This window comes from Impatiens glandulifera, chromosome 9 (assembly GCF_907164915.1).
Source record: "Impatiens glandulifera chromosome 9, dImpGla2.1, whole genome shotgun sequence".
In the NCBI taxonomy this organism is placed as follows: Eukaryota; Viridiplantae; Streptophyta; class Magnoliopsida; order Ericales; family Balsaminaceae; genus Impatiens; species Impatiens glandulifera.
Genome location: NC_061870.1, coordinates 34,685,963 through 34,710,742, shown reverse-complemented (window position 1 = coordinate 34,710,742; position 24,780 = coordinate 34,685,963). Strand labels below are relative to the sequence as shown.

The following is a 24,780-nucleotide window of genomic DNA, read 5'->3' as shown; positions in this document are numbered from 1 at the left end:
ATAATAAGTCATGGTTATCATTATGTTCTAACTTAACTATTATTATTCTTTAAATGATTCATACAATATTATTATCGTTAAATATAACACTTTCTTTTTAACTTCCCTGTGTAAACATTTAAGCTGTCTGGAGCTATTGTCGAGCTTGTTCTAGCTTGGACAAGACTATAGTTAATAGTAAGACTGGTCGCAATTGCAGGAATAGATTGACTTTCTTTCATTTTGGTTATGAAAAGTTTCGTATGTAAAATCTTCATAGTGAAGATTTCGCTTAAAGAGATGACCAGATTTTACGCGGCCGCGATCAACCAACTCCTTTCTAATAATATGGACAAAAAAGGGGCATAAGGACCGACGGAGGCTCCAAGCTAAACCAACAAGAAAGTTGAGGCGACAGAGTGAGAATCAATAAAATATAATAAAAATTAATGCGAAAATTTTCTAAAATGACAATGGGATCTCCAATAGAATATGTCATCTCCGATCAAACTTTATGTAATGTCAAAATGTTAGCATTGTAAAATATATGTAATAGTCGTTTGAAATCGTTAAAGGTTCTCCGATTACGTCGTTTGAAATCGTTATAGGTTCTCTAATTACTCTAAAAAAAATTATCAATTAGAAAATAATAGGGTTATAACAACATTGTGTGAGACAGGGAGATCTCACTGCTTCAATTCATATTTATCCATAGGCACAATGTATAACTCAATAAATAGTAGTAATTGAATTGTATACTATTATTCTTATTCCTCAATATATAATTTTCAAATAATCTCGAGTCTACAAAATTTATTTCATATAAATCTTAATTTAACTTATTGCATCATACTAAAATAAAACAATTAATTTTAGAGGAGATTTCGTAAAACATCCGTTACAATCCACCAAATTAATCAAATAAGCTTCCAAATTCTTTTTATCAAACTAAGCAACAACAGGCAGTGGCTTAAGAACGGATCCACTATACATCCAGTTTTCTTTCATTCATTTTTGGGCCAGCCCGTCCACTAATAAACTGAGGCCCATTTTATTCAGGCCTTTTTAATTATTTTGATTTCATTTAATTATTTGAGCGCTCTAATTATTTTATTAAATATATATATATATATATATATATATATATATATATATATATATATATATATATATATATAACTTGTCGTGTGTAACTCTTATTTGGTGGCTCTAAGAAAAAATATTTGACTGCTCCTGAAATAAAATTTCACAAAATAATGTGTTCACAGTAATTCTTGAAATTGTTTTAAGTTTCGTATATTCCTTTGTCTCTACGATACATATATATGATCATTATCATCGGAAGCAATTCAATAAGTTTATGTTATGGCATACTTAACAAATTAAGCCACATGGGGATAGATAATAACATTCTGTAATTAAAAATTGCGTTAATATATGTAATTTTAATAAATGACCAAATATTTGTAAATTCATGGCTATACATATATAAACCTTAAACAATCAACTAAAAGATAGAAAATAATAATATTCTAAAACAAACCCTAAATAGAACTCTTGAATTAATTTCTTGCACCAATAATGTTCCCTCCCCCAAAAGAATTGTTACCATTATTCCATGGAAGAGGACAAGAGAATGGAAGGAATCAAACCTTCTCTTCTAAGCCCTCCCATAGGTATTGTATGCATGTCATTATTAGCATACCTGTTAAAGTTTAATGATTAAATATCTTTAGATACAAATATTAGTATTTCTAATGTTTAACACTTACAATACATTGTTCAAATAATATTTGCCTGATTAACTCGGCGTTGAAAGCGTGAAGTTCCTTTTGCAGCATCTCGACTTGGTTCTGAAGAAAAGAGATGGCGGAAACACAGCCGTAGACAGGGTGCATGACGCGAACCTTGGTTTCATAAGCAAGAGAACTCGCAACAGCATCTCTTTGGTGTGGAAGTATGTAGTTCCTTTAGAAGCTTCGAAACATTACTGGCACCGAAGATCTTGTGAACGTTGGCAAACTTTTGTGGCACTTCAGGTGGGAAATGGGGAGCAAATATGCATTCCCGCAAGCATTTTCTTTTAAAGAACTTGCAACGGGCACAAGCTGGGGTGTAAGACGACTGCGACAAAGATGTCATTCTTTTCTTCCTACTTTAATTCAAGAGATGTAGAGTGTGTTCTTGATAAATTCTTGAAGAAGTATAGATCTAAATTGAAAATTGTATTATTCTTGAATTCTTATTTATTACAAACAATTATATCTCTTTTATATAGGGAGTTTCAATTCATTACTAAATAATTAACTAAAATTAACAAAATCTAACTAACAAATATTAAAATTAATTAATTAGTAGTTTTAATCTAACTAATTAACAATTTATTAATAAATTGTTATTATTATTTTTAAAATTAATGAATTAGTAGTATGTATATAATTAGTAGGTAAAAGCTATGAGCTTTTTTTCATAAACCAAAGTGAAGTAAAGATAGATGAGTTAAAAAGGACAAAGAACATTTTGCAATAGAGAAAGAAATCAATGAAAAAGAGACAAAACCATCGATCATCTTGTCATGGGTTTTTTTAAAACAACAAAATGTAATAAATACTAATAAAAGTACTATCCAATAATAACTTCTTAGTCTCAGTTTCCTTGGTCAGTCCCTTTCTTCTCCTATATATCTCTAACACATTTTTCAAAGGATATAAATGATATGTTGCTTATATATCTTATATTTGAGTTTAAAAAAAATGCGGGTTAAAGAATGGTTGATTATATTAAGTTCAGCCCCCAGCAAATATTTTTAATTAGATGGTTTCATTGTTACACTTCCAAGGACATATCTGATTCTTTATGGGTGCTTGATAAGGTTTTGCATATGTTCATATATGCTATAATTCAATTACATCGGATATATTGTGAGAATGGTTGTATCAACAAATTTATGGTTATGTCGGTGGACGACACAATTGGTTTCACTCTTTAGCTACCACATTTTGTAAGAAAACTTAAGAACGGAAATATTACCATCAGGATAACAACTCCATTTTAAGGACGGCCCATATGACTTCTTGTAGTCCTATATATTTGACCTAAATATCATTTTCATCATTAACCATGATGTAGTAGGATTTCTTGGAGTCCTCGTGTTCAACCTATATGTCATTTTCATCATTATAAATGATGTAATAGAAATTCTTGGAGTCCTCGTGTTCGGCCTAGATATCATATTCATCACTAATAATTATGTAGTTCAAGATGACATGAAGAATACGACAGTCCTTTAGAGCCAAATGAACATGAGAATGGTTATCGGTAATAAAATTGAAGTTAGTGACAAGGAGTGCCAACAAACTCATGTCGACTAAAAGTCATGTTGTAAACTCTAGAATTTAAAAGTGCATGTTCAGTCACAATTATTTATTGTAAATTCATAACATGCAAGTTTCTAAAATTATAATTCAAAATTTCACAACATTTTACATCATTAACACATTATATTATATATAACTTCTGCCTATATTATTTTCAAACAATATCTACAAGAATTTTATCGTCCGAGTATTATGTCTTCTTCACTTTTATGTGGTATTCACGAATTTTCTTGTTTTTATATGAAATAGTAATCAATTTTGATAAGTTCAACTAGTCCAGACCAATTATAAAAAACACAATACATTATCAAATAACATATTCAAAGTAGTTTATAACCTCATACATAATAGATTTATATAATTATAAAGAGTATTTTATTCAATAAATAATAAAACACCAATCAAGACTTAAATGTTTAGCTCATAATCAATATAAAACACTCAATATATAGATAATTATTATTAAATAAGTTGGTACAAAATAATGTCTAAAGTAATAAAAACAGTTGCACAATTTTCATTATATATAATTTTGAAATCAACACTCTTTTATAACCAAATAATTTTATATAAAAATTCACTTTATCAATATAATTTAACTGTAGATAGATGAAACACATTTTTATACCAATCTCAATTTATTGCTTTCATTTTTAACTGTAGATATAAAAATCCAAATTTTCATTTTTTTTTCTTAAATGTCAAAAAATATATATATATATAAAAATATATTTATAAAGAGAAAAATTATTAATAGAAATAAATGAAATAAATTATAAATAATAAGAAAAGAGATAAATTATTAATAAAAATAAAATTAAAAAATAAATATTTTAAATTATATTTAATCAGCAAGTCTAATCATCATTCCATATCATTTGTTATATATCTTTTCATTACAAATATTTCGCTCCCATATTATTACTCTTTAAATAAATAGCTTATAATTATCAATTCTTAAATCAATAGGAATAAAAAAAAAGTTTATGCTTTTTTTTTCTTTCAAAATTATTATATTATGAATTTTCTTACCTATGATCCGTAACTATATTTTTTTTTTTACAAATTTACACACAAAATTGAAATTAATATTACAAATTAAGATGATAGATTGATATGACATATAATAATATGGAAGTTTCTTACCTTACGAATCATCATCATGGCTATAAATATATAAACCTTAAACAATTAATCATCTAAAAAATAGAAAACAATAATATTTTTAACAAACCCTAAATAGGGTTCTTTAATTAATTTCTTCAAATTGTTCAAACACCTCCTTCACTTTGCACCATTTCCTCTTGTTACCGTTATTCCATGTAAGAGGACAAGAGAATGGAATCGAACCTTCTCTTCTACACCCTCCCATTGGTCGACCATGGAACCGAAGTTGGTATAAACCAACTCTGTGGATCATTATAAGCATACCTATTAAAGTTTAATGGTTAATTATATTTAGATACAAATATTATTATTTCTAAGTTCAAATAATATTTACCTGATTAACTCAGCATGGGCAGCGTGGAGCTCCTTTTGCAGCATCTCGACTTGGGTCTGAAGAAAAGAGATGGCGCCAACACAACCGTAGACAGGGTCAATGACGCGTGCTTCGGCTTCATAAGCAAGAGAACCGACAGCATCATCTCTTTGGTGTGGAAGTAGTTCATTTAGAAGCTTCGAAACATTACTAGCACCGAAGATCTTGTGAACGTTGGCAAACTTTTGAGGCTCTTCAGGTGGGAAATGAGGAGCAAATATGCATCCCTGCAAGCACTTTCTTCTCAAGAACTTACAGGCAGCACAAGGAGTTTTGTATGAAGTTGAAGAAGACCAGAACAAAGACGCCATTGATCTTTTCTTTTTTGAAAACTGCTGAATTATTATGGTATAGGCAGCTGAAAAGCTAACCTGTCGACTTTAATTCAAGAGATGGAGCCTGTTCTTATTCTTACACATGGAACTGATCATATAATGAACTGGTAGTGTATATATAAGTAGCTAAAAGTTATGAGCTTTCTTTCATAAACCAAAGTGAAGTAAAGATAGATTAGTTAAAAAGGACAAAGAACATTTTGCAATGGAAAAAGAAATCAATGAAAATGACAAAACCAATCTATCATCATGTCATGGGTTTTTTAAAACTACAAAATATAATAAATACTAATAAAAGTACCATCCAATAATAACTTCTTAGTCCCCTTGGTCAGTCCCTTTCTTCTCCTATCTCTATCATGTTTTTCAAAAGATATAATTAAGTTGCTTGATATATATAATTAATGGTGACAGTTGCTTATATATATATTGAGTTTAAAAAAAATATTGTGGGTTAAAGAATGGTTGCTTATATATATATATATATATTAAGTTTAAAAACAAAATATTAGGTTAAAGAAGGGCAGGAGATGACTCTCTTTTTAATTAGATGGAAACATGCATTATGAGTATAGATATAGTTTCAAGGACACATATGACTCTTTAATTAGGGGTGCTTGATAAGTTTTTACATATGTTCATATTTTATATATATATATATATATATATATATATATATGGGGATGGTTGTATCAACAAATTTATGTATATGTCGGTGGATGACACGATTGGTTTCACGCTTTAGCTACCACATTTTTTTAATGGAAAATTAAGAGCAAAAAGACTATTATAGAAATAACAACTCCATCTGTAAAGGCGATATGTAGGACCTCTTGTAATTCTCATGTTCGACATATATATCATTTTCATCACTAATAATGATGTAGTAGGACCCCATGGAGTTCTCGTGTTTGGCCTAGATATCATTTTCATCACTAATAATAATGTAGTTCAGGGTGACATGGAGAATATTTTGGTCCTTGAGAGCCATATGGACACGGAAATGGTTATTGTTAATAAAATTGAAGTTAGTGAACTTATAAACGTAGTTGAGGATCAAGGAGTGCCAAGCAAACTCTGCATTAACCAAGAGGACATTGAACTAGATCTTATGGTATTGTAAAATCTGTAGAAGATCTTATATATATAAGAGGAAGATTACATATGAGACGAAGAATTACATGTTGCTTCGAAAGCGGAAGTTGAAACAGGAAAGAATTACATGAGGTCTTGTTACACTCATTGTAATCCCACTTTGGTTCTGCATGTGCATGATAAGCTTTAACGATAATATTTTTCTAGTCGAATATAGTGCAACTCAGAAACTAATGTGCATATATGTTAGTTCTCAAACTTAAGGGTTTTGAAAATTTTCAAGAGATGAGAAGCCTATAATTTTTACATATATCATTATTTAACCTATACCATATATACATGAGCAACGAATAGGCTTAGTCACTATCCAAGCTGACAAGAAGCAGAAAAATAAAAAAATAGATGTAAAATGGTGGTCCCAAAATTTGTTTTTATGGACAATTGAATGATTCTCTGGTAATAGCCATATTCAAAAAAGTACATGGTATGAAAGATACTATCAAAGAGAAGAGGTAACACTGAATGCTCGGGAAAGAGGTCATGAGTTCGAGTTTTATCACCCCGAGAGAATCAATTCAAAAAAAAAAATACATCTTAATAGAAAACAATCAATCTGAAATCCATCCTCAAATGAAATCTACAATGTGGGTGAGTTTATTTACTCCTTTCATCTGTCACACCCTTATATCATGTCTAAAATAAATCTGCTGATTGAACCTATCATCATATTACATGTTCTCCTCCTTCTTGACCTTTACATTCCTAGAAAATCCAAATACATTCATGTCAGGTCAAACTAAACAAATTTGATAATCGACATTAGTAATTTACAAGGTAGAGATAAGTTACTTGAATCTGTTTTCAAGGATGCCCGAGTTGAATCTTTTACTGGTACTAGGTTTCTCATCTTCATCGGAATCAGATGCATAACTCGCACCATTCCATATGCGACACTTCTGTCTTATATCCATCTTACGATCTTCATCCTACACATAACCAAAAACCCTTCAATCAAAGGCTCTGATATACCTATAACTAGTCAAGCTGTAACGTAAATTAAAGAAAAAGAGGTCAACCTCTTTAGGGGCTTTGAACATAGAAGAAGGTGTATTCTGAAATGCAACGCTGGGTGAATGCGACAATCTAGAAAGATGTTCGAGTATCATGATTCTGTAAGAATAATTTGGAACACACAAACAAAAATTTAGTTAATAATGCCTCATCTGAAGACTATACATATACATATATAAAAATATAGGAGAAATAAGATCCAAGTAATTTTACTTCAATTTCTCCAAATCTTTGGATGAGTTCCTGTTCTCCATAGGACTTGGCTCTATATGAAGAGTGTAGTTTGGCCCAAAGTATTCATAATAATCGTTGTAGGGCAGCTTATTTTCAGGTTCCACCCCGAGTGCAACTGCAGTCTATTATTATAAATACAGAGTTAAGATCACATTTGGACTAGATAGATATTAACAAAGATAGAAGTAGAATGAATGAATAGTAGAGACCTCGTAACACCAGCAGCGAGCGACGTTTCTGATTGTGTAACCACCACCACCCAAAATCATTAGAGGGACATTGAAGGATCTAAGATAACGAAGGCAATCTGCATGTCCTTTTACAGACAGATTGAAGCAGCCCAATCTGTCTCCAGCAAGAGAATCAGCACCGCATTGAAGAACAACTACATCTGGCTGATAAACCTCCATAACCTTATGCATGATAGGCCTAAACAAACTGTTGAAGCTACGATCGTCCATTCCCTCGTTTAAGGGGACGTTTAAGGAATAGTGTTTTCCAGCTCCAACACCAATGTCTTTAATGTGCCCTGTTCCAGGGAAGAAGTCTCCAAACTTGTGAAATGAAACTGTCATCACTCTATCTGTTGCATAAAATGCCTCTTCAACTCCATCTCCATGGTGAACATCGATATCAACGTATAATACACGCTGTAAAACCAATAAATCAAGAACAATACAACCAAATTTGAAATCATTTGAATCAAAGCATTCATTCATCCATTTATCAAAATTAAGAACAATTGAGTTTACCTTATGAACTTTCAAGAGCTCGAGAATGCCGAGGACGATATCATTGACATAACAAAAACCAGAGGCTTCAGACTTCTTAGCATGATGCAAACCACCGGCCCAATTAATGGCGATATCGGCTTCTTGTAGATTGAGCTTGACAGCAGCTCCGATGGATCCTCCAGCAGAAGCCTGGCAATAAGGGAAGAGGCCGTCAAAGACGGGGCAATCATCGCCGACATTGAAGCGTTTGAGATTACGGCCGTGAGTGTGATCGTAGAGAGTGGATGTAGTGACGGAAGCAAGAAAATTAACGTAATCGTCGGAGTGAAATCCGCCGATATCGGCGGTATCTGCCTGGTAGGGTCGATTGATATCCATACGACGGTGGAGAGAGTAGTTGACGATGAGATTATGAGCCATTGCGATTCGCTGAGGTTTCATCGGATGGCCCTGGCCGTAGTAGTAGGTGGAGATCGACGGCTCGTAGAAGTAAGACACGCTGCGCTTCTTTGCGTCTGGTCCCGAAGGAAGCGAAGCACCTTCGAGTGTCAACTCAGCCATGATGATTCTCTTTTCTTCTCTCTTGGAGCAGAAACAATCTAGTATTTGTCGAAGAAGAAGAAGAAAAAGTTCAGGGGGGGACTTTGGTCGATTTTAATGTTAATTACTTCGCTTCTTCAAATTCCCCAACCGCCATACTTATAATAATAATAAGTTCGGCCCGATTTTTAAGGCCCAATTATATTCCTTAAATATTTCAAACTTTATAACTGACTTATACATATATTTTCCTTTTTACATAAAAAATAAAATTAATACACCATACATATTAATATGATAATATCCATAATATAACTCAATATGATTCGCCACAAATTCAAGAAAAAAATCATTAATATAATTTGTTTAGCCACTCATTTTTTTTCTCTTTTTAAAACTAAATTAAAGGAAGGTGTAAGGTCATTTATTTATTTTTATTTTATTTTTTTTTATAGATATCTTGTTTTTATTTTCAAACACAAATTTGAGTTAGTTGTTATATGTGAGAAAATTTGGGAAAAAGAATAGAATAGAAAATTTTGGCTTAAAATTTAATAATTTTTCTATTTCTTCTTGTCCTTGTCTTTTTTCAACAAATAATTTGATCTCTCTTCCCTATTACTTTATTTGTTTTATTTAGATATAATTTGAATAATACTATATTATTTTGAAATTATTTATTATTTATTTAATAATTAGTTATTTGAATTAATTTTTCATAGACATAGACAATATATAAATGCTTTGTTTAACAACCCATCGTGTATGGACCATTTTCAATTTAACTGAATATTTGGTTACTACGTCACTCATCTTTATACTCAGTTTATTTATAAAGTCACCATAAGATTGTTGAATTTTCTATATTTCTATATATATAATTTAGTTATACAAAATGATAAAAATATTAAAATATAATTGATACAATTTTACACGATCTTACATAAATAAATTAAACATATTTACATATTAAAAAAATACTTATTCAAATAAATAAATTTATATAATTATTTTATAATTATCATTTTTTTATTATTATTATTTAAAAAATTACTTATAATTAATATTCTTTTAATAGTAATGACCTGCTCACTAGCTTGGCTTCTAATTAAAATAAAATAATACTCTCTTATATCAAGGTATTTTTTTTAAATAACCCAAATAATTTTAACATCATTCAAAAAGTAAATTTCACCCAAAATAAATTAACTGAATTCTTCAAAATGCTTCAACATAATAAGTTCAAATTTCTTTAGTCAAAATATCATTTTAAATTTGAAGTAAAAAGGAAAAAAAAAAGTGTAGATTTATTAAGAGCAAAAGTTTCTAATTCATCCCAACATTAACCAATTGTATGCATCAACAACTTAATATGTCAAAAACAAATTCTTAAAGGATGATACCTCCAACTTAATGAAATTCAAACCAGTCTTCCTAATACGATTTAAGATATTTATAACGTAGTAGTTGTAGTAGTGCCAAAAAGAAAACTACCACGGCCTCCTCCCACTAAGAGGAATGTTGTTAGATCCTGAAACCTGGCCTCGGTTACCAAAGCCACCTCGTCCTCTTCCTCTTGACCGAAAGTTGCCTGCATTGAGTGCCAATGAAAGAAAAAGAAGCAGTTAGCCTCTCTGTGATATTATAGTGTTGGTCAGTTGAAGTTTGTACAAGGAAATAACATATTAATTACCTGCTCTGCTTGCACCACCAGATGTTCGAGCCAAGGCCAACAATGGTGGAGGAACTGTTTGCTTAGCATCATGTAAGATCTTAACTAGCTCTTTAGCATACTTGGCATTTGCATGCGTGAAGAATGTAAAGGCAGTTCCTTTCGCACCTGCACGGCCAGTTCGCCCTATTCTATGGATGTAATCTTCAAGACATGTTGGAAAATCATAGTTGATGACGCACTTTATGTCCTTCACATCTAAAATTAAACCAAGAAAACCAACAAAGTGTCAAAACATTGGTGAATTTCTAAATCATGAAAAAGCAATGCTAGCCTTATCCCTGCCTTCCTAAGAAGATCCAACTGAATAAATCAAATCCAAGATTTAACACATCACATTCATTGTGTACATGTGCCCACCTTGAATTTGCAGGGATAAGGAGCAGCTCCACCATGACTTCAAAAACCTATATACCCAACAATCAATATAAGCTTGTACGAGTCAACCGGGCTGTCACTACAATCAACTCCCATAACTGTGGTTGGGCAGTGATGGCTCCAACTATTATAGACTTCTCTGAATCACATGGAACCTTGTAAAAAGTCGGGTAGCTAAATTGAAGTGGGATGATGGGATAACCTCCAACCAAAAAAAATCTAGCCTCAACACATAATATATATATATGGTTCTAATAAAATATCATAGTACATCATGACAACCCATAAACCTAGGTCAATGCATATTAGGGTTCATCATTATATTCATTAGATTAAGAACCATACCACCTCGCACCCAAACCACAAATTAGATCCTCTGGGCAAAATGGACAGCAGCCGGCTGACTCAATTATCATCCGACCTAAATGACGAAGTTTACTATCCCTATATCTTAACACACAATTATCCTACCAAGACCACGTGCAGCAACGTCAGTGGCAGTCATGATAGGGCTCCGGCCAGTTTTAAATTCGGCCAAAACCCAATCTCTTTCGGATTGGGTTTTATCACCATGAATAGCCAATGCCGGCCATCCATCAATTCTCAGTTGCCTTGTAACTTGATCACATCCTTTTTTGGTCTCCATAAAAATTAGTATTTTGCTTCCATCCATCAATTCTTTCAGCAATCTGATTAACCTGTATGACAAAATGAGTTTAAAACAGCACTGTACTATCTCATTGCTAAAGGTGCCATTATTATATCACACCTGTTGTATTTCTCCGTATCACTTAGAACTTCAACAATCTGGTTTATAGATTGATTTGCTTTGAGATCTGAGGAACCAATAATTACCTGGAAGAACCACATATTAGTTAGAAAAATAGTTTTAAATGGTACATTTCTTATTGTGGAACAATGATTTAAAATAGTTCCCTAAAACCAGAGATAATCAAACAACCGTCTAAACAAAAGGGTCCTTAAGCAAAGCAAAGAGATTTTAATTGAACCTTTTGTTTTGTTTTGGGTAGGATAGGGATAAGTTACCTTGTATGGATTTCGTAAAAATTGTCTAGCTAGTTTTTCAACCTCCCTTGGCCATGTGGCGCTCCAATACAATGTCTGTCTGTCAGGTCGGATCTGTCACAATTGGAAAATTTACAATGTAAGTAAAAGTAACAGGTCAGAGAATAGTATATGTTTCCCTTTAAACACAATTTAATTATTTCAGTGCTTAATTGTTAATGTTACATAGTTCACCGTGTGTATTATTCATACCTCACGAACTATATCAAAAACAAAAATACTCAGTGAAAAGTTTTCTAGTAAAAGATCCAAGGAATTAATTAATATACTTGGGCAACAATTGTCTTGATCTGAGGCTCAAAACCCATATCCAGCATTCGATCAGCCTCATCTAGCACCAAGTAAGTCACTCTCTTCAAGTTTGTATGTTGATCTGCCAACATATCTATCAGCCGCCCCGGTGTAGCAATGACAATTTCAACACCTTGGACAAGGAAAAACATGTCAAGATACAGTTTCTTAAGGGAGAAAAGGAAAGGAAAAAAGAGCAATTGGAAAATACCTCTTTTGAGATCACGAATTTGTGGTCCTTTAGGAGCACCGCCATAAACGCATGTGCTTCTAATATGTGTAGTTGAACAAAATTTCTGTGTTTCTTCCTGAATTTGAACTGCTAACTCTCTAGTAGGAGCCAAAACCAAAGCAACAGGACCATCACCATAAGCTGTTTATGCCAATTAAAAATGAACCACAACTATCAGTCAGGCACAGGACCAATAACTGCGACCATTCACAAAAACAAAAACAAAAGAAACTAGACAAATAGAAAACCTAAACGTGGTTGTGCACTAATATGAACCAAAGCAGGCAATAAGTATGATAGTGTTTTCCCTGAACCAGTCTCAGCAATGCCAATTAAATCTCTCCCTTTCAAAGCCATTGGCCATCCTTGAGACTGAATGGCTGTTGGTTCAACAAACCCCAGCCTAGCAAAAACCTCAAGACAATAACCTACAAAAACATATGGATGTTAGCCAAGGGGTACATAATCTACACAGGTACTTGCTTTCAGGGTACCTCAGAATAGTACCTGGAAAATTAGTCTCCTCAAAACAATGAATTGGCTTCGGAACATCATGACCTTCTACTGTAATTTCACGCCTTCTTCGATAAAGCAAGACCTCCTGTTCTGTTACTGCCTTCAAGGCAGGACTCTCCACATAGAAGTTCTTCTCAAATGGGACCAAGTTAGCAAAATCCTGCTTTGGAAGAGTCATCCCGTCCAACTCCCCTTTTGCCCCGCCATGTCTACCACCACTTCTCCCCCCTCTGCCAGCACCATGCCTTCCTCCTCCTCCTCCCCCACGACCATAATCAAATCCCCTACCACCACCACCTCGATCCCTTCCACCATCTCCAAACCAAGCATTACCCGCTCTACCACCTCCCCCTCCTCCCCTTCCACTTCCACCTCCACCCCTGCCAATATTAAACCCACCTCCAATATTAGGCTGAAAAGATGGAAACCTGCCACCATTATTAACTGGTTCAGATCCTCCAGAACCATACGGAGCTGGGTGGTTGACCATGATAGGCGGCGGCACCGTCGGTCCTGATCCAAACCCTGATAGGTCGCTGCAAAAATAAAACTTTTAAAAATTGAAAGAATACCCATCATCATCATGTATGTGGGGAAGAGAAATAGATATTTGACGTACCTTCTTCGCTTGTTATAAGATGAAGCGTCCGAATATCTGAGATCGTAGCGGTTCATGACGAAGCTAGGGTTACTAAAAATGACACGAATAGGAGGAGAAGAAGAAGAAGTTGGGCCCTTTTCCCTGCACTAAGCGTTCTTCTCGTTGTCCTTGGAATCGGGTACAAAGGCTTATAATAGCGCGATAACACAAACTGATTCAGAATCTACCGCCGCTATCTTTGCTCTTGCCGCGATCAATCGCAACTCCTACAGTCTTCAAGATTTGAGAATTTTTTCCTATTTTTTCTTTTAGGTTAAATACATTTTTGTTGGATTATTTATTTTTAAAAATATTATTTTAATATGTTTAAAATAATTTTTTATATATATTTGGGTACCATATATTTTGGATTTTGATAATCAAAATTATTTCAATAAAACATGAGCTCACAAATCATAATATTTTAATTTTTAAATTAATAATTAACTTTAAGATAAATAACTATTCAAATATAAGATATGCACATATTTATAAGGTATATTATATTTTTAAAATTTTGTATATAGATAGATATATATTGAAAAAATATTTATAAATTAAAAATATATATATAATATTTATAAATAATTAGTTTTAATTTTTATTAAATTTATAATTATCTTATAATTTAACTTATTACTTAAATTAATATATTAATGATTTATTTAAAATTTAATGTATTTGGTTTTTATTTTTTTTCTCTTTTTCAATATAATAAACTTCTTCTTCTCTTTAATTATAATTTATCAGATTTGAAGGGTTAAGGGATTAATTTTAAATATCATCATATATAAATTAATTATAAAATAGAAAAAAAAATGAGATATATTAGTTAACAAATTATAGATTAATAATTTAAAATTCAAATTAAACAAATTATTTGTATTTATTTATGTAATTTATCTTGTTTCTAACCGGATTTATGCCAATTTAATACTATTTTATTTGTCATTTAAAATTATTTAAATGGTATTAATATATAAATAAAATAAAATTTAATAATTTAAAATAATTAGTATTTTTAATTATTAAATTAAATAATGTAATAAATAAAAAGTGGACGATGATTTACATTATTTGAATAATCTAAATGGAATAAAACCACAGTTTTTAACGATAGGCTTGATAATTAGATTATTATGGTAAAATATATTGTCCTTCAACAACAGTAAATTCGTTATAATTAAAATATTTATGAAGAAATTAATTTGTTTTTTATTAATAAATTTGAAATCCCATTCAAGATAAGATCTTTAGAATAGATTAGATGCCTTGCTGCAAAACCACAGATTTCTGAGAGCTTGCTATATGTAATTAGTTAATTAATTTAAATATAAAAATACTAATTAATATCTAAACAGAACACCACACAACCCAAGATATTGACCTCTTATCTCTATATAGTAGACCGGATCAAGGTCAGAACTCATAATTGCACTTATTTTCAATCTCTTTCTATTTAAAAAAAATATTTTCTCAAAAAATAAACGTATTTTTGGAGCTTAGACCATCTCCAACGCGGGCATCCATAATGTGTTTGGGTACCTTTTTGCTCTAACCGTACTGAAAAAAAAAAAAAACTCAAAAATGAGTTTTTGACCCTCTCTCTTCCAACGATTACCTATGTATTTTGGCCATTTTAAAAAAATGGCTCTTAAGTTATATATATATTTTTTTAACTTTTTATTTTTTTACATTTAAATTAATTCTTCAACTTTTATTTTTTTATTTTTTATAATAAAAATTTAAATTGTTTTCTAAATATATAATTAAATTATTAAATTTATTATATTTGAAATTTAATCTAATTTATTTTATATTTTATAATTTACTTTATATTTTTATCTTATATTTTATAATTTTAATTTTATAAATTATCTTATAATATGTTAACAAGGTTTGTTTTAACATAATATGTTTGTTTATTTAAATGTATTAAAATTATTTTGTTGTTTATATAATTAATTTTATTTTAATTTTATTAAATGAAATAGAAAAGATTGGGGTTAAATATGTAAAGTTGATAAATATATAGATAATATTAATAAGGTTAAAAAGTTAATGTAAGAAAAAATATTTTAAGAATATTCTTTTAGGTTTAAGAATGGGTTTTTGGTTGGAGATGAATTATTGTTTAATGGAATATTTACTGCATTTTGAATTTGAGAATGAATTTATGGGTTGGAGATGGTCTTATAAGTTTTATATTCGTATTATCCTAATTATTGATATTTCATATTGAGAATGGTGGAGTGTTGGAACGTTTATTAAATTAGTGCATATATAAGTTCTTTAATCACTTATATATAAAATTTATTGATTAATCATTTCATGTTCTAATTGATTCCGTGAGGAAGATAATTTGATATATCTTTTAAATAGTTCATGTATAATAAAATAATTATTACTTTATATCAGATTATTGGGATATTCCATACTAAAAACAAGATAAATAGTTGAATGGTTGAAGTTGGAGTCATTGTTACTCTAGATAATAAATTTTAATTATAAAAATAATTGTTACAAAAATTATATATATATATATATATATATATATCTTTAGATGAATTTAAAAAAAAAAATAAGTGTTTAAATTGAAAATTGATCAAACATTTAGGCTCGTTCCAATTCAACTTATATAAATTTGTTGTATTAGAAAATATTTTAAAAATATTATAGGAAAATGTTTTAAAAATAAAGATTATTTTAGTAATTTGTTTTATTATTTAAATGTTATAATTGATGAAATATAGACTAAGAAATGATGAATCCTTTTTTATACAAGGTGTTTGACCTATTCGAAGTTACCTTTGTGACTACTCATATATTTTTACAAATAACAATATTTTTGTAATATAGCATTTGATTATGTGGAAAGAAATATTCATTAAATAATAGCTATCGCAAAAAGATACATTCATTAAATATTTCAGAAATTTATAAAATATTTAATATTCAAACAACCTTATCTAAATTATTTTTCATCTAATAACAGGATTTGGATTTAATTATCCAAATATTGCAACTTCTTATAATACAACTTGTGACATTATTTCATGATTTTTCAGGGTTAGGTATGATTTATTTGAATAAATTTTAAATTATTTCAAAAAATATTTTTTTATCAAAAATATTTACAAGTAAACTTCAAATGACAGTTTTTATTTTGCAATGAAAAAAATAAGTTTCATTCTAAATACATTCTGTAGAAACTAATTTTATACTTATAAGTGAAAAAAAAAAAAAATCTTATCTTATAGACAACAAATTTTAGATTTGATTAACATGAGAATACATTATCTGAAATAAAAAAAGTTTATTTTTAATTAAAGTGTGATCTATCACTATAAAAAAAAATATATATATATCTTACCAACTTTTTTTTCTTATTAGAAAACTATTACAATGAGTCTAAATCATGACTTTTGTCTAAAAAAACGTTTTAAGTGAAAATTGAATTTGTGATATTTGGTGTCTTAAACACGGACTCTTATCCCTAAACTATTGTTGAGAGAGCAAAAATTAAATTTCACCTAATTTTTATTTAATTAACTTTGTTCAAATGATAGAAAAACATTATTCTATACTTGAAAAGAAAGTATAATACTTTTATTTATTTATCTTTGAATTGTGAGTATTAAAATATTTAAATGTTTAAATAAATCTATCACAATAAGCAAACCAAAATCTTTTATGTTATTTTGATGAACAAAATGTATATTAAAACTAACATTTCTATTGCAGTTATATCATCCTGATATAATTTTTTTTTTATATAACCTTTAGGTACGGTCTCTACATCCTTTGGATTTTACATATATAAATTTATATAATTTCTCAAATCTGCACTACCTAATATTCAAACTCTATTTTAGATTACAAAAAAGTTATTACTTTATAAATATATTAATTATTAAAAAAAAATATAATGAAAATAATATTTTTGTATATTTTCTAAAATTAACTGAGACCTATGTTAGAACTATATAGTCATATAGTCATATTGTTAAATTAATATTTTTTTATAATTAAAATATATATATTGTTAAGAAAAATATAATGATTAATGTTATTAAAGAAACTTAAAAAAATAAAAAAATAACTGAATAAACTGTTTCTTATTTATTGATGCTATGAGATTTGGATTTGCTTCGATTTTGAGTAAAAAAAATAATTAAAAATAATTAAATATAACTGCACTCTCTCTTATCTATAAATAAATTAATTTATTATTTAAAATATTAAAATATTTTTATTTTAAATTATTATTTTTTATCATATTTGTATATATTAATACATTTGAGTTTGTTAAAAAAAAACTAAGTAAATAATAATAAATAAAAAATATATCTCCAACTCCTAAAAAATCATCATTTGTTCTACATTTTCTAGGTTATTTAAACAACCTCTACCCAACTAACTATATACAATTTAATTAATTGATTATTTAAAATTGTCATAAATTATATATATATATATATATTAATTAGAGTATTATATATTTAAAACTGTGAGCAAGTGGTTTAACCACCTTTCAAATTTATCTGTGTGTATGTGTGTGAATAGATTGAACGGTTTAACTACCCATATTTCAACTCTTTGAATTCACAAAATCAAATCAAAGGTTAAAGTAAAAATAAAAATAAAAGTAAATAAAGGATAAGTCCCCTAACCTTTACAAATTATGCAAATCAACCCAAAAGTTATCCCTTCATAAGAGAGCATCTTAACCTTATTATAATTTATTTTATTTCAATTCAGGATAACTTTATCTTTATTATTAAAACATTCAACAGATAACTTTATTAATACAATATTTTTAAATAATAAAATAATTTATATTTGCTCATCTAAATAAATAACTCATAGAAAATGGAGATGCATCTCCAATTCTTCCATACAAATGCCAGTAAGAAAATGGTTATTTTAAATCTCTCTCCTCTTCCCCATTTCTTCACTTTCTCTCTCTCACTTCTCACTGATCTCTGTTAGCTCCGGCACCGGCTCCGGCGCCGATCTTTAATTCCTAAATCATGCAAGATCAAATAGGGATACCCAATTGCTTCTCCTCCACCGGAGACAACTCGCCGGAAAATCTAGCCGCCATCACAAAGTCAGGACAGAGCGTGTTCACATCTATCTACCGGACAAAGATCATTAGCCACTGCCGTTTCATCACCGTTACCTGGTGCAAGAATCTTCTCCTCCACGGTCTCTCAATCTCAATCGAACGCCCGGGTGGAGGAGCACCATACACCTGCAAATTGGAGGTGAAATCATGGAAGTTTTGGAGAAAACAGGGTTCGAAGAGATTGTTAATAGACGATGACAAAGCGGTGGATGTTTTCTGGGACCTGAGGGCGGCGAGATTCAATGGAGATGCGGAACCGAATTCAGAATACTACGTGGCCATTGTTTGCGATGAAGAGGTTATACTTCATTTGGGAAATCTGAAAACAGAGGCGTATAGAAAAACAAATTGTAGACCTTCTTTAATCGATCCAATATTGGTGTGTAGAAAGGAACATGTGTTTGGTAAGAAGAGATTTTCGAGTAAGGGGAAATTTCATGAGAAGGGTAAGGTTCATGAGATCTGGATTGAATGCAGGGGAGGGAATAATGGGGAATTAAAGACGGAACCAGAAATGGAGATAAAAATTGATGGGAAATGTGTAATTGATGTGAAACATCTTGAATGGAAATTCAGAGGGAATGAATCGATTACAATAGGTAGTAGAAAGGTAGAGGTGTATTGGGATGTTCATGATTGGCTTTTTAGTCCGGGATTGAGACACGCTCTGTTTATATTCCGGCCGGTGGTAACGTCTCCAATGGTGGTGTCTCCGCCGCCGTCGTCGTCAATCATGGCCGGAGATTTGGAGACGGTGGAAGGGGTGGTAGGAGAAGGTGGGAGTTTGTCGGGTGGGTCATGGGAGTTTTGCTTGTTTCTTTATGCTTGGAGGGTGGAGTAAGAATTGAGAGAGTAAAAGAAAAGGTTTAGCATTTTTAGAACTTTATCAAAGACTGGATTTTTAGGACTCGATTTGAATGGAATTGAATTGAAATGAATGAATCAAAGAGAAAATGGGTCCTTTGGAATGTGGTTGGGGGAGAAAGATCGGGCCTCATGGGGCTGGCTGCGAGAGAGGAGACCACGTGGCTTACACGTGTCTTGGGACTAGGAGGGGGTCAGGATCACATATATTTTTATTTATTTATTTTCCATATATATATATTTATTCTTGATCGGATCTCATCTCGATAATAGAGCATCTTCTTCTATGTGTATTTTGGGTTTTATATATATATAAATAATATTATTACTATTTGAAATAAACTCATGCAACTTAATTAGTATTACTGTATTAGGCAGCCTAATCCTCTTTCAGAAAATATATTCAATTGAAAAGATTTGTCTTAAAATTCAATATATAACCCAACTAAACTTCTAGACTAGTAGTTGAGAGTGAAAATTTAAAATCACTATTTGGTCATGGGTTCTAATTTAAAATAAATATATATATATATATATATATATATATATATTTATATATATATATATATATTTATATATATATATTGGTCAAAGATAAAGCAGCCCAAAATTGGACGGTTCTGACTGTAAGTGTGAATCTACCTTCTCTTATCCACTCTGTCACATGAATTATATATACCATTTTATAGAAATAAAATGAATTTAAATTTATAAATAAAAATACATATTTATTCAAATTTATAAATTAAAAAATAATTATGTTTATTTAAAAACATAGATAGATGTTACTGCAATTTATTATGAAGTATTTAAAAGACCCATTTGAAAAAGATTTAAATGAAAAAAGAGGACCATGGCTTGTAAAAAAACAAAATTATATGAAATAGGTCAAAACCAAAGCATCATCAAAACTATGATCACCTGAGCAAATCTTACTATGTAAGGGGTCTGGTAAAAAAGGTTAATTTTACAGTTTTCACAGTAGAGAAAAAATATCTGAATCTTTGTATAGAAATATCACTACAATTTGGAAAAATCGAATTAAACTATTATATACATTTACAACACATAAATGGATGTCAACCTTCAAGAACCCACAAGCTGTGGACCCTTGTGGTTTCGCATCAGCATCAGCAACAATTTAAGAAAATAAATAAATTCTCCATCCATGGCCTGGGTTCCATCAGTCACAACCTTCTCAAATGGTCCCTGGTGAAGAACGGATGAGCCAGAGCTTGTCGAGCAGTCATTCTTTCCGATGGATCGTATCTTACAAGTCCTTGAACCAAATTTATCAACTCACCAGCAGAATGATCTACATGTTGCATAACCAGATTCTACACACAAAATCAAACCCATCTTAGATTTCACTTTCTTTTGCAGCTTTTACAAACAATTTCTGTTTTCAACTAACCTGAAGCCGCAGAAGCTTCTGTACAGCCCTAATACTCTCCCTTGAAGCTGCACCCTCTGGCCAGTCTAACCGTCCTCTTCTCACATACTTCTCAGCATTCCGGCTGCCAAACATAATACAAGAATCAGTACACTTGTTAAATCAACTCTAAAAGAACTTCAGCAAATTTAAAGCTCCAAGATACATACTCTGCTCTCTTCAGCATATGCTGGGGAATTGGCCCAAGGACCCTCTCCATCATAGCAAGATGCTCCAAATTTTCATGGGTATGAAATAGAGCTTCACCCTGAAATTTTAATTTCATTAAGGCAAACAATTCTTTCTCACCAACTTTAGAAAACAAAAAGTAAACAACTATTTAATTAGTACCGAGCATAATTCCACTAGGATGCAGCCAATACTCCAGATATCACAAGGAAAGCTCCATCCAAGGCCTGAACAATCAAGATATCAATTTAGTCAAACCAATAATATCATATGCTGCTATATATCATTGTGATTCACATACCTAATATGACCTCAGGGGCACGGTAATGACGAGTGGATACTATGTAGTTCTGATTCTGGCGCTCGTAAGTTGTGCTTCCAAAATCAATTACCTTGATGGCGCTTGACTTTGGAACTCTCTTGAAGTAAGAACCATCTTTAGGTAATCGAGAGGAAGTCTGATGAATATTGGAAAATAAATGTCAAGATTATAGAATAAGTGTATTACTAATGAGAAATATAAACACTCAAGCCAATAATATGAAATATGTAACTGCAACAAGTTTATCCAGTTCTTCTTTACCTTGAAGTCAGGAACTTTAACATACTCCGAAGAAACTAGAAGAATATTCTCAGGCTTCAAATCAGTATGTATAAGGCGTAAATCATGCATAACTGCAAAAATCAGACAATGAAACAAACAATTAGATTCCATTTACTCAACATATTAAATTATCACACCTAGAAGGATCATCTTCCAGATAAAGAGGTGCATGTTTGTGTGAGAAAATAAAAAAATCAGAATTAACTCCAAAAGTTTATAAAGGTCTAATCATTGAGATAATGCACATTTTGAAGAATATAGACAATGCAGCTAGGAGAGATGGAAAAGAAAATAAATTAGCATAAGCAACTACACACATGCTACACATTCCAACAGTTGTCTTCCAATCTCTCGAACAAGATCAATGGGGAATGAGCGGTAACTATTTTTGCGTAGAAAATCGTATAAACTGGGTCCAAGCTTCTCAAAGACCTGTTGAAGCCATTCGAATTTGTGGAGAAAAATATTTTAACCCCCGAGTTATTTTTCAAATTGGGGAAATTAACCCACCAAATCAATATTGTACTTACAATACATATATGGTTACGATAGTCAAACCAGTTCCGTATTTGCACACAACTGCAAGGAATAAAATCATTTAACTCTGAAAACACCCCCCACAGAGGGAGATACACAAACAATTAGATACAGCAAATGGATTATCAATTATTACAATTGACACTTACCGGTTGCCTCCCTTATCGTGTTTACCAAGCTGTTGCAGCATATCAACTTCTATCATAGCTGCATCGCGATATTTTTTAATTCCGCGAACAATTTTGATGGCAACCATTTCTTTATTTTCTCTGTCCCAACATTCTAAAACCTGGCCAAATGTTCCTGCATACACATTTACCAATATGCAATTCATATCAGATCATTGTCAACATAACATAAAAACAGTTTGTACTTTGTAGTTCAATACGTACCTTCACCCATCTTACTTTGAATTTTATCTGCAGCATCAAACAAAGGCAAGAAAGGAAATACATGTTAGAATGTCTGTTCACCCAAGTTACTGGAAAACTTCTTATGTATATTTCATTAGTTAATACTTTTATTTTAAGTTTAAACAATTTCTTAAAAAAAAGGAAATACAACAAATATAGCAGTAATTCGCAACAAGTACATGAAAGTCCTAATCATAAAGCACAAATTATCAACATAAAAAACTAGCAGTATATACTTGGGAAAATTCCTAGGATTATAAGAACCGTGTTTCTTCCTAAATATTAATAAAGTAATAGAACTTGGTTGAGCGTATTTACAGCGAGAAGTTAAATTTTCGCCCAGCTCAAACATGTAATGTCCCTCTTTGTCGTCACTTCGCCATGGAGGGGAAACATTTCCAGCCAATCCCTTAACAAAGAAAGTACTAGTATGGTCTGAGGATGACTTTGAGGAGGTAAAGCTTGCCACATCCACAACCTCTTGTTCACATAAGATTCCTAGCTGAGCCTACACACAGGCATCCATTCACATTTGTTCAATGTTAAGATTTTTTTTTACCTCTCTGCATCAGTATACCTTGCTAATACACTTTTATAACAATCAATTCACCAAATTCGCATAACCAGATTAAACTGTTCATCACGCCAAATTCTATTAACAAATAATATTGGATACATCAATTAAATATGGATTAATACACGCTAACCCACTATTTGGGCAAATAAATAAACAAATCTAAGAAAAACAAACATTACAATATCTCCAATTGGCAAATTGATTAAAGAAAGGTCCACGACATAAATTCACGCGAAAACTTCTAAAAGATAACCCTGATCTCGTTACAAGAATAAAGAAAACCATACGATCAAAAGAAATCGACGAGGTTATCTAGATCTATAAAATTAAAGAACGTAAGAACCATGACAGACAAAGACCACAAGTAAATCGTGAAAAGTCGGTAGATCTAATCAAATATTCTTTCAATTGGGTAGAAGATCGGTCGATTAAAGGGTTAATCAAGGTTTTTCATACATGGAAACATGTGGATCTATTCTAAGGAGACCTATAAAGAAAGAATTTGAAAGAAAACTTAGATCTGAAGAGATGAATCGATACCTTTGGGACCAACGGAGCGACGTCCCAGCCAAGACGTTGCCTTTTCCTGGGTCGACGATCCATATGCGCATGAGGAAACTCGATCACACGCTCCATCTCCATGATTGAACGGGCAGATATCTGCAGAAAGAGTTTTGAGAGGAAAGAAACGAACTAGAGAGAGAAATTGCAGAGACCAACAACAGCGAATCGATGAGCTGTAAGGGTAAATTGTAACCCTATCTTATTATGACGCTTATTTAGCGTAGAGTCGGTGATGGAAATATCTGACCGTCCAAGTGTCCACGATCTTGCCCTTGATTTTAAGAGGTATCTGGTATATTCTTTTCAATAAAGTCCAGTCTAGTCCTTCAACTATCATCTTATTCGCGTTCTTACGCCCTTAATTTTGTAAAGTTTGACAATTGACCCAGGTTAGGGCATAAACGGTTTGATATTACTCAAATTTTAACCATATCCGTTTCCTTTTATTCTTCAATCCACAATTACATTTTATTGCTAAGAAAGCTTTATTATTATGATGGAAATATTTTATTCAGTTTTTTTAAGTTTTATATTTTATTCATTTTTTTTTAAGTGATTTGGTCAATATTTTATATAATGAGATCAAAAGTTTTCCAATTCTTAATAAAGTTTGTTACTCAATTTAATTAATTAATATATATATATATATATTAAATATTTTATTATTATATATTAATATTTTTAAGCCT

General features: G+C 30.9%; 6 protein-coding genes across 9 annotated transcripts; 1 reads left to right on the top strand and 5 right to left on the bottom strand.

The window, feature by feature from the left end:
- Positions 1-1,590: 1,590 nt before the first annotated feature.
- LOC124916321 (protein LATERAL ORGAN BOUNDARIES-like) lies at positions 1,591-2,121 on the bottom strand. The gene is made up of 3 exons (XM_047457044.1): positions 2,003-2,121; positions 1,777-1,923; positions 1,591-1,684 (listed from the first exon to the last, which is right to left on the bottom strand). Exons 1-3 carry the CDS (start codon positions 2,119-2,121, stop codon positions 1,591-1,593), a joined length of 360 nt encoding a protein of 119 aa, XP_047313000.1.
- Positions 2,122-4,714: 2,593 nt separating this feature from the next.
- LOC124916320 (protein LATERAL ORGAN BOUNDARIES-like) lies at positions 4,715-5,207 on the bottom strand. The gene is made up of 2 exons (XM_047457043.1): positions 4,858-5,207; positions 4,715-4,787 (listed from the first exon to the last, which is right to left on the bottom strand). Exons 1-2 carry the CDS (start codon positions 5,205-5,207, stop codon positions 4,715-4,717), a joined length of 423 nt encoding a protein of 140 aa, XP_047312999.1.
- A 1,466-nt stretch (positions 5,208-6,673) lies between these two features.
- On the bottom strand, positions 6,674-8,943 carry LOC124915548 (histone deacetylase 6-like). The gene is made up of 6 exons (XM_047456288.1): positions 8,384-8,943; positions 7,841-8,281; positions 7,611-7,753; positions 7,403-7,496; positions 7,176-7,312; positions 6,674-7,088 (listed from the first exon to the last, which is right to left on the bottom strand). The coding sequence occupies exons 1-6, from the start codon at positions 8,924-8,926 to the stop codon at positions 7,055-7,057; spliced, it is 1,392 nt and encodes a 463-aa protein (XP_047312244.1). The 5' UTR covers positions 8,927-8,943; the 3' UTR covers positions 6,674-7,054.
- A 1,186-nt stretch (positions 8,944-10,129) lies between these two features.
- LOC124914422 (DEAD-box ATP-dependent RNA helicase 20-like) lies at positions 10,130-14,026 on the bottom strand. 2 transcript variants are annotated; one of them, XM_047454964.1, is made up of 10 exons: positions 13,760-14,026; positions 13,132-13,676; positions 12,873-13,052; positions 12,604-12,765; positions 12,371-12,525; positions 12,063-12,155; positions 11,785-11,870; positions 11,487-11,713; positions 10,599-10,835; positions 10,130-10,496 (listed from the first exon to the last, which is right to left on the bottom strand). In XM_047454964.1, the coding sequence occupies exons 1-10, from the start codon at positions 13,813-13,815 to the stop codon at positions 10,396-10,398; spliced, it is 1,842 nt and encodes a 613-aa protein (XP_047310920.1). In that variant the 5' UTR covers positions 13,816-14,026; the 3' UTR covers positions 10,130-10,395. The 2 variants fall into 2 exon arrangements, 1 of the variants encoding a protein (XP_047310920.1); XR_007096815.1 differs by lacking the exon at positions 10,130-10,496 and having other exon boundaries at positions 10,734-10,835; positions 10,998-11,713.
- Positions 14,027-18,813: 4,787 nt separating this feature from the next.
- LOC124916319 lies at positions 18,814-19,752 on the top strand. Its single transcript, XM_047457042.1, has one exon. It carries the CDS (start codon positions 18,814-18,816, stop codon positions 19,750-19,752), a length of 939 nt encoding a protein of 312 aa, XP_047312998.1.
- A 919-nt stretch (positions 19,753-20,671) lies between these two features.
- LOC124914060 (serine/threonine-protein kinase AFC2-like) lies at positions 20,672-24,271 on the bottom strand. Of its 3 annotated transcripts, XM_047454532.1 has the most exons (12): positions 24,068-24,271; positions 23,269-23,458; positions 22,930-22,956; positions 22,687-22,840; positions 22,531-22,579; positions 22,318-22,432; positions 21,980-22,071; positions 21,698-21,854; positions 21,559-21,623; positions 21,378-21,475; positions 21,190-21,292; positions 20,672-21,112 (listed from the first exon to the last, which is right to left on the bottom strand). In XM_047454532.1, exons 1-12 carry the CDS (start codon positions 24,167-24,169, stop codon positions 20,963-20,965), a joined length of 1,302 nt encoding a protein of 433 aa, XP_047310488.1. In that variant the 5' UTR covers positions 24,170-24,271; the 3' UTR covers positions 20,672-20,962. The 3 variants fall into 3 exon arrangements, with proteins under 3 accessions (XP_047310488.1, XP_047310489.1, XP_047310490.1); XM_047454533.1 differs by lacking the exon at positions 23,269-23,458 and having other exon boundaries at positions 24,068-24,201; XM_047454534.1 differs by lacking the exons at positions 22,318-22,432; positions 22,531-22,579; positions 22,930-22,956; positions 23,269-23,458; positions 24,068-24,271 and having other exon boundaries at positions 22,687-22,826.
- Positions 24,272-24,780: the final 509 nt, after the last annotated feature.

Bases quoted from the DNA above. Each gene is read 5' to 3' on its own strand.
- LOC124916321 (XM_047457044.1), bottom strand. From the start codon at position 2,121: ATGACATCTTTGTCGCAGTCGTCTTACACCCCAGCTTGTGCCCGTTGC. The intron at 1,924-2,002 runs GTTTGCCAACGT...TCCACACCAAAG, and splicing joins CCACCTGAAGTGCCACAAAA to AGATGCTGTTGCGAGTTCTC. The intron at 1,685-1,776 runs GCAAATATTATT...AAACTTTAACAG, and splicing joins TTCAACGCCGAGTTAATCAG to GTATGCTAATAATGACATGC.
- LOC124916320 (XM_047457043.1), bottom strand. From the start codon at position 5,207: ATGGCGTCTTTGTTCTGGTCTTCTTCAACTTCATACAAAACTCCTTGT. The intron at 4,788-4,857 runs GTAAATATTATT...AAACTTTAATAG, and splicing joins GCCCATGCTGAGTTAATCAG to GTATGCTTATAATGATCCAC.
- LOC124915548 (XM_047456288.1), bottom strand. From the start codon at position 8,926: ATGGCTGAGTTGACACTCGAAGGTGCTTCGCTTCCTTCGGGACCAGAC. The intron at 7,754-7,840 runs GTCTCTACTATT...TTATAATAATAG, and splicing joins CTCGCTGCTGGTGTTACGAG to ACTGCAGTTGCACTCGGGGT. The intron at 7,089-7,175 runs GTAACTTATCTC...TGGATTTTCTAG, and splicing joins ATCCTTGAAAACAGATTCAA to GAATGTAAAGGTCAAGAAGG.
- LOC124914422 (XM_047454964.1), bottom strand. From the start codon at position 13,815: ATGAACCGCTACGATCTCAGATATTCGGACGCTTCATCTTATAACAAG. The intron at 13,677-13,759 runs GTACGTCAAATA...TTATTTTTGCAG, and splicing joins TCTTATAACAAGCGAAGAAG to CGACCTATCAGGGTTTGGAT. The intron at 10,836-11,486 runs GTAGGATAATTG...GTTTAATTTTAG, and splicing joins CGTTGCTGCACGTGGTCTTG to ATGTGAAGGACATAAAGTGC.
- LOC124916319 (XM_047457042.1), top strand. From the start codon at position 18,814: ATGCAAGATCAAATAGGGATACCCAATTGCTTCTCCTCCACCGGAGAC.
- LOC124914060 (XM_047454532.1), bottom strand. From the start codon at position 24,169: ATGGAGATGGAGCGTGTGATCGAGTTTCCTCATGCGCATATGGATCGT. The intron at 22,580-22,686 runs GTAAGTGTCAAT...TATTCCTTGCAG, and splicing joins CACGATAAGGGAGGCAACCG to TTGTGTGCAAATACGGAACT. The intron at 21,293-21,377 runs GTATGTATCTTG...TATGTTTGGCAG, and splicing joins CATATGCTGAAGAGAGCAGA to CCGGAATGCTGAGAAGTATG.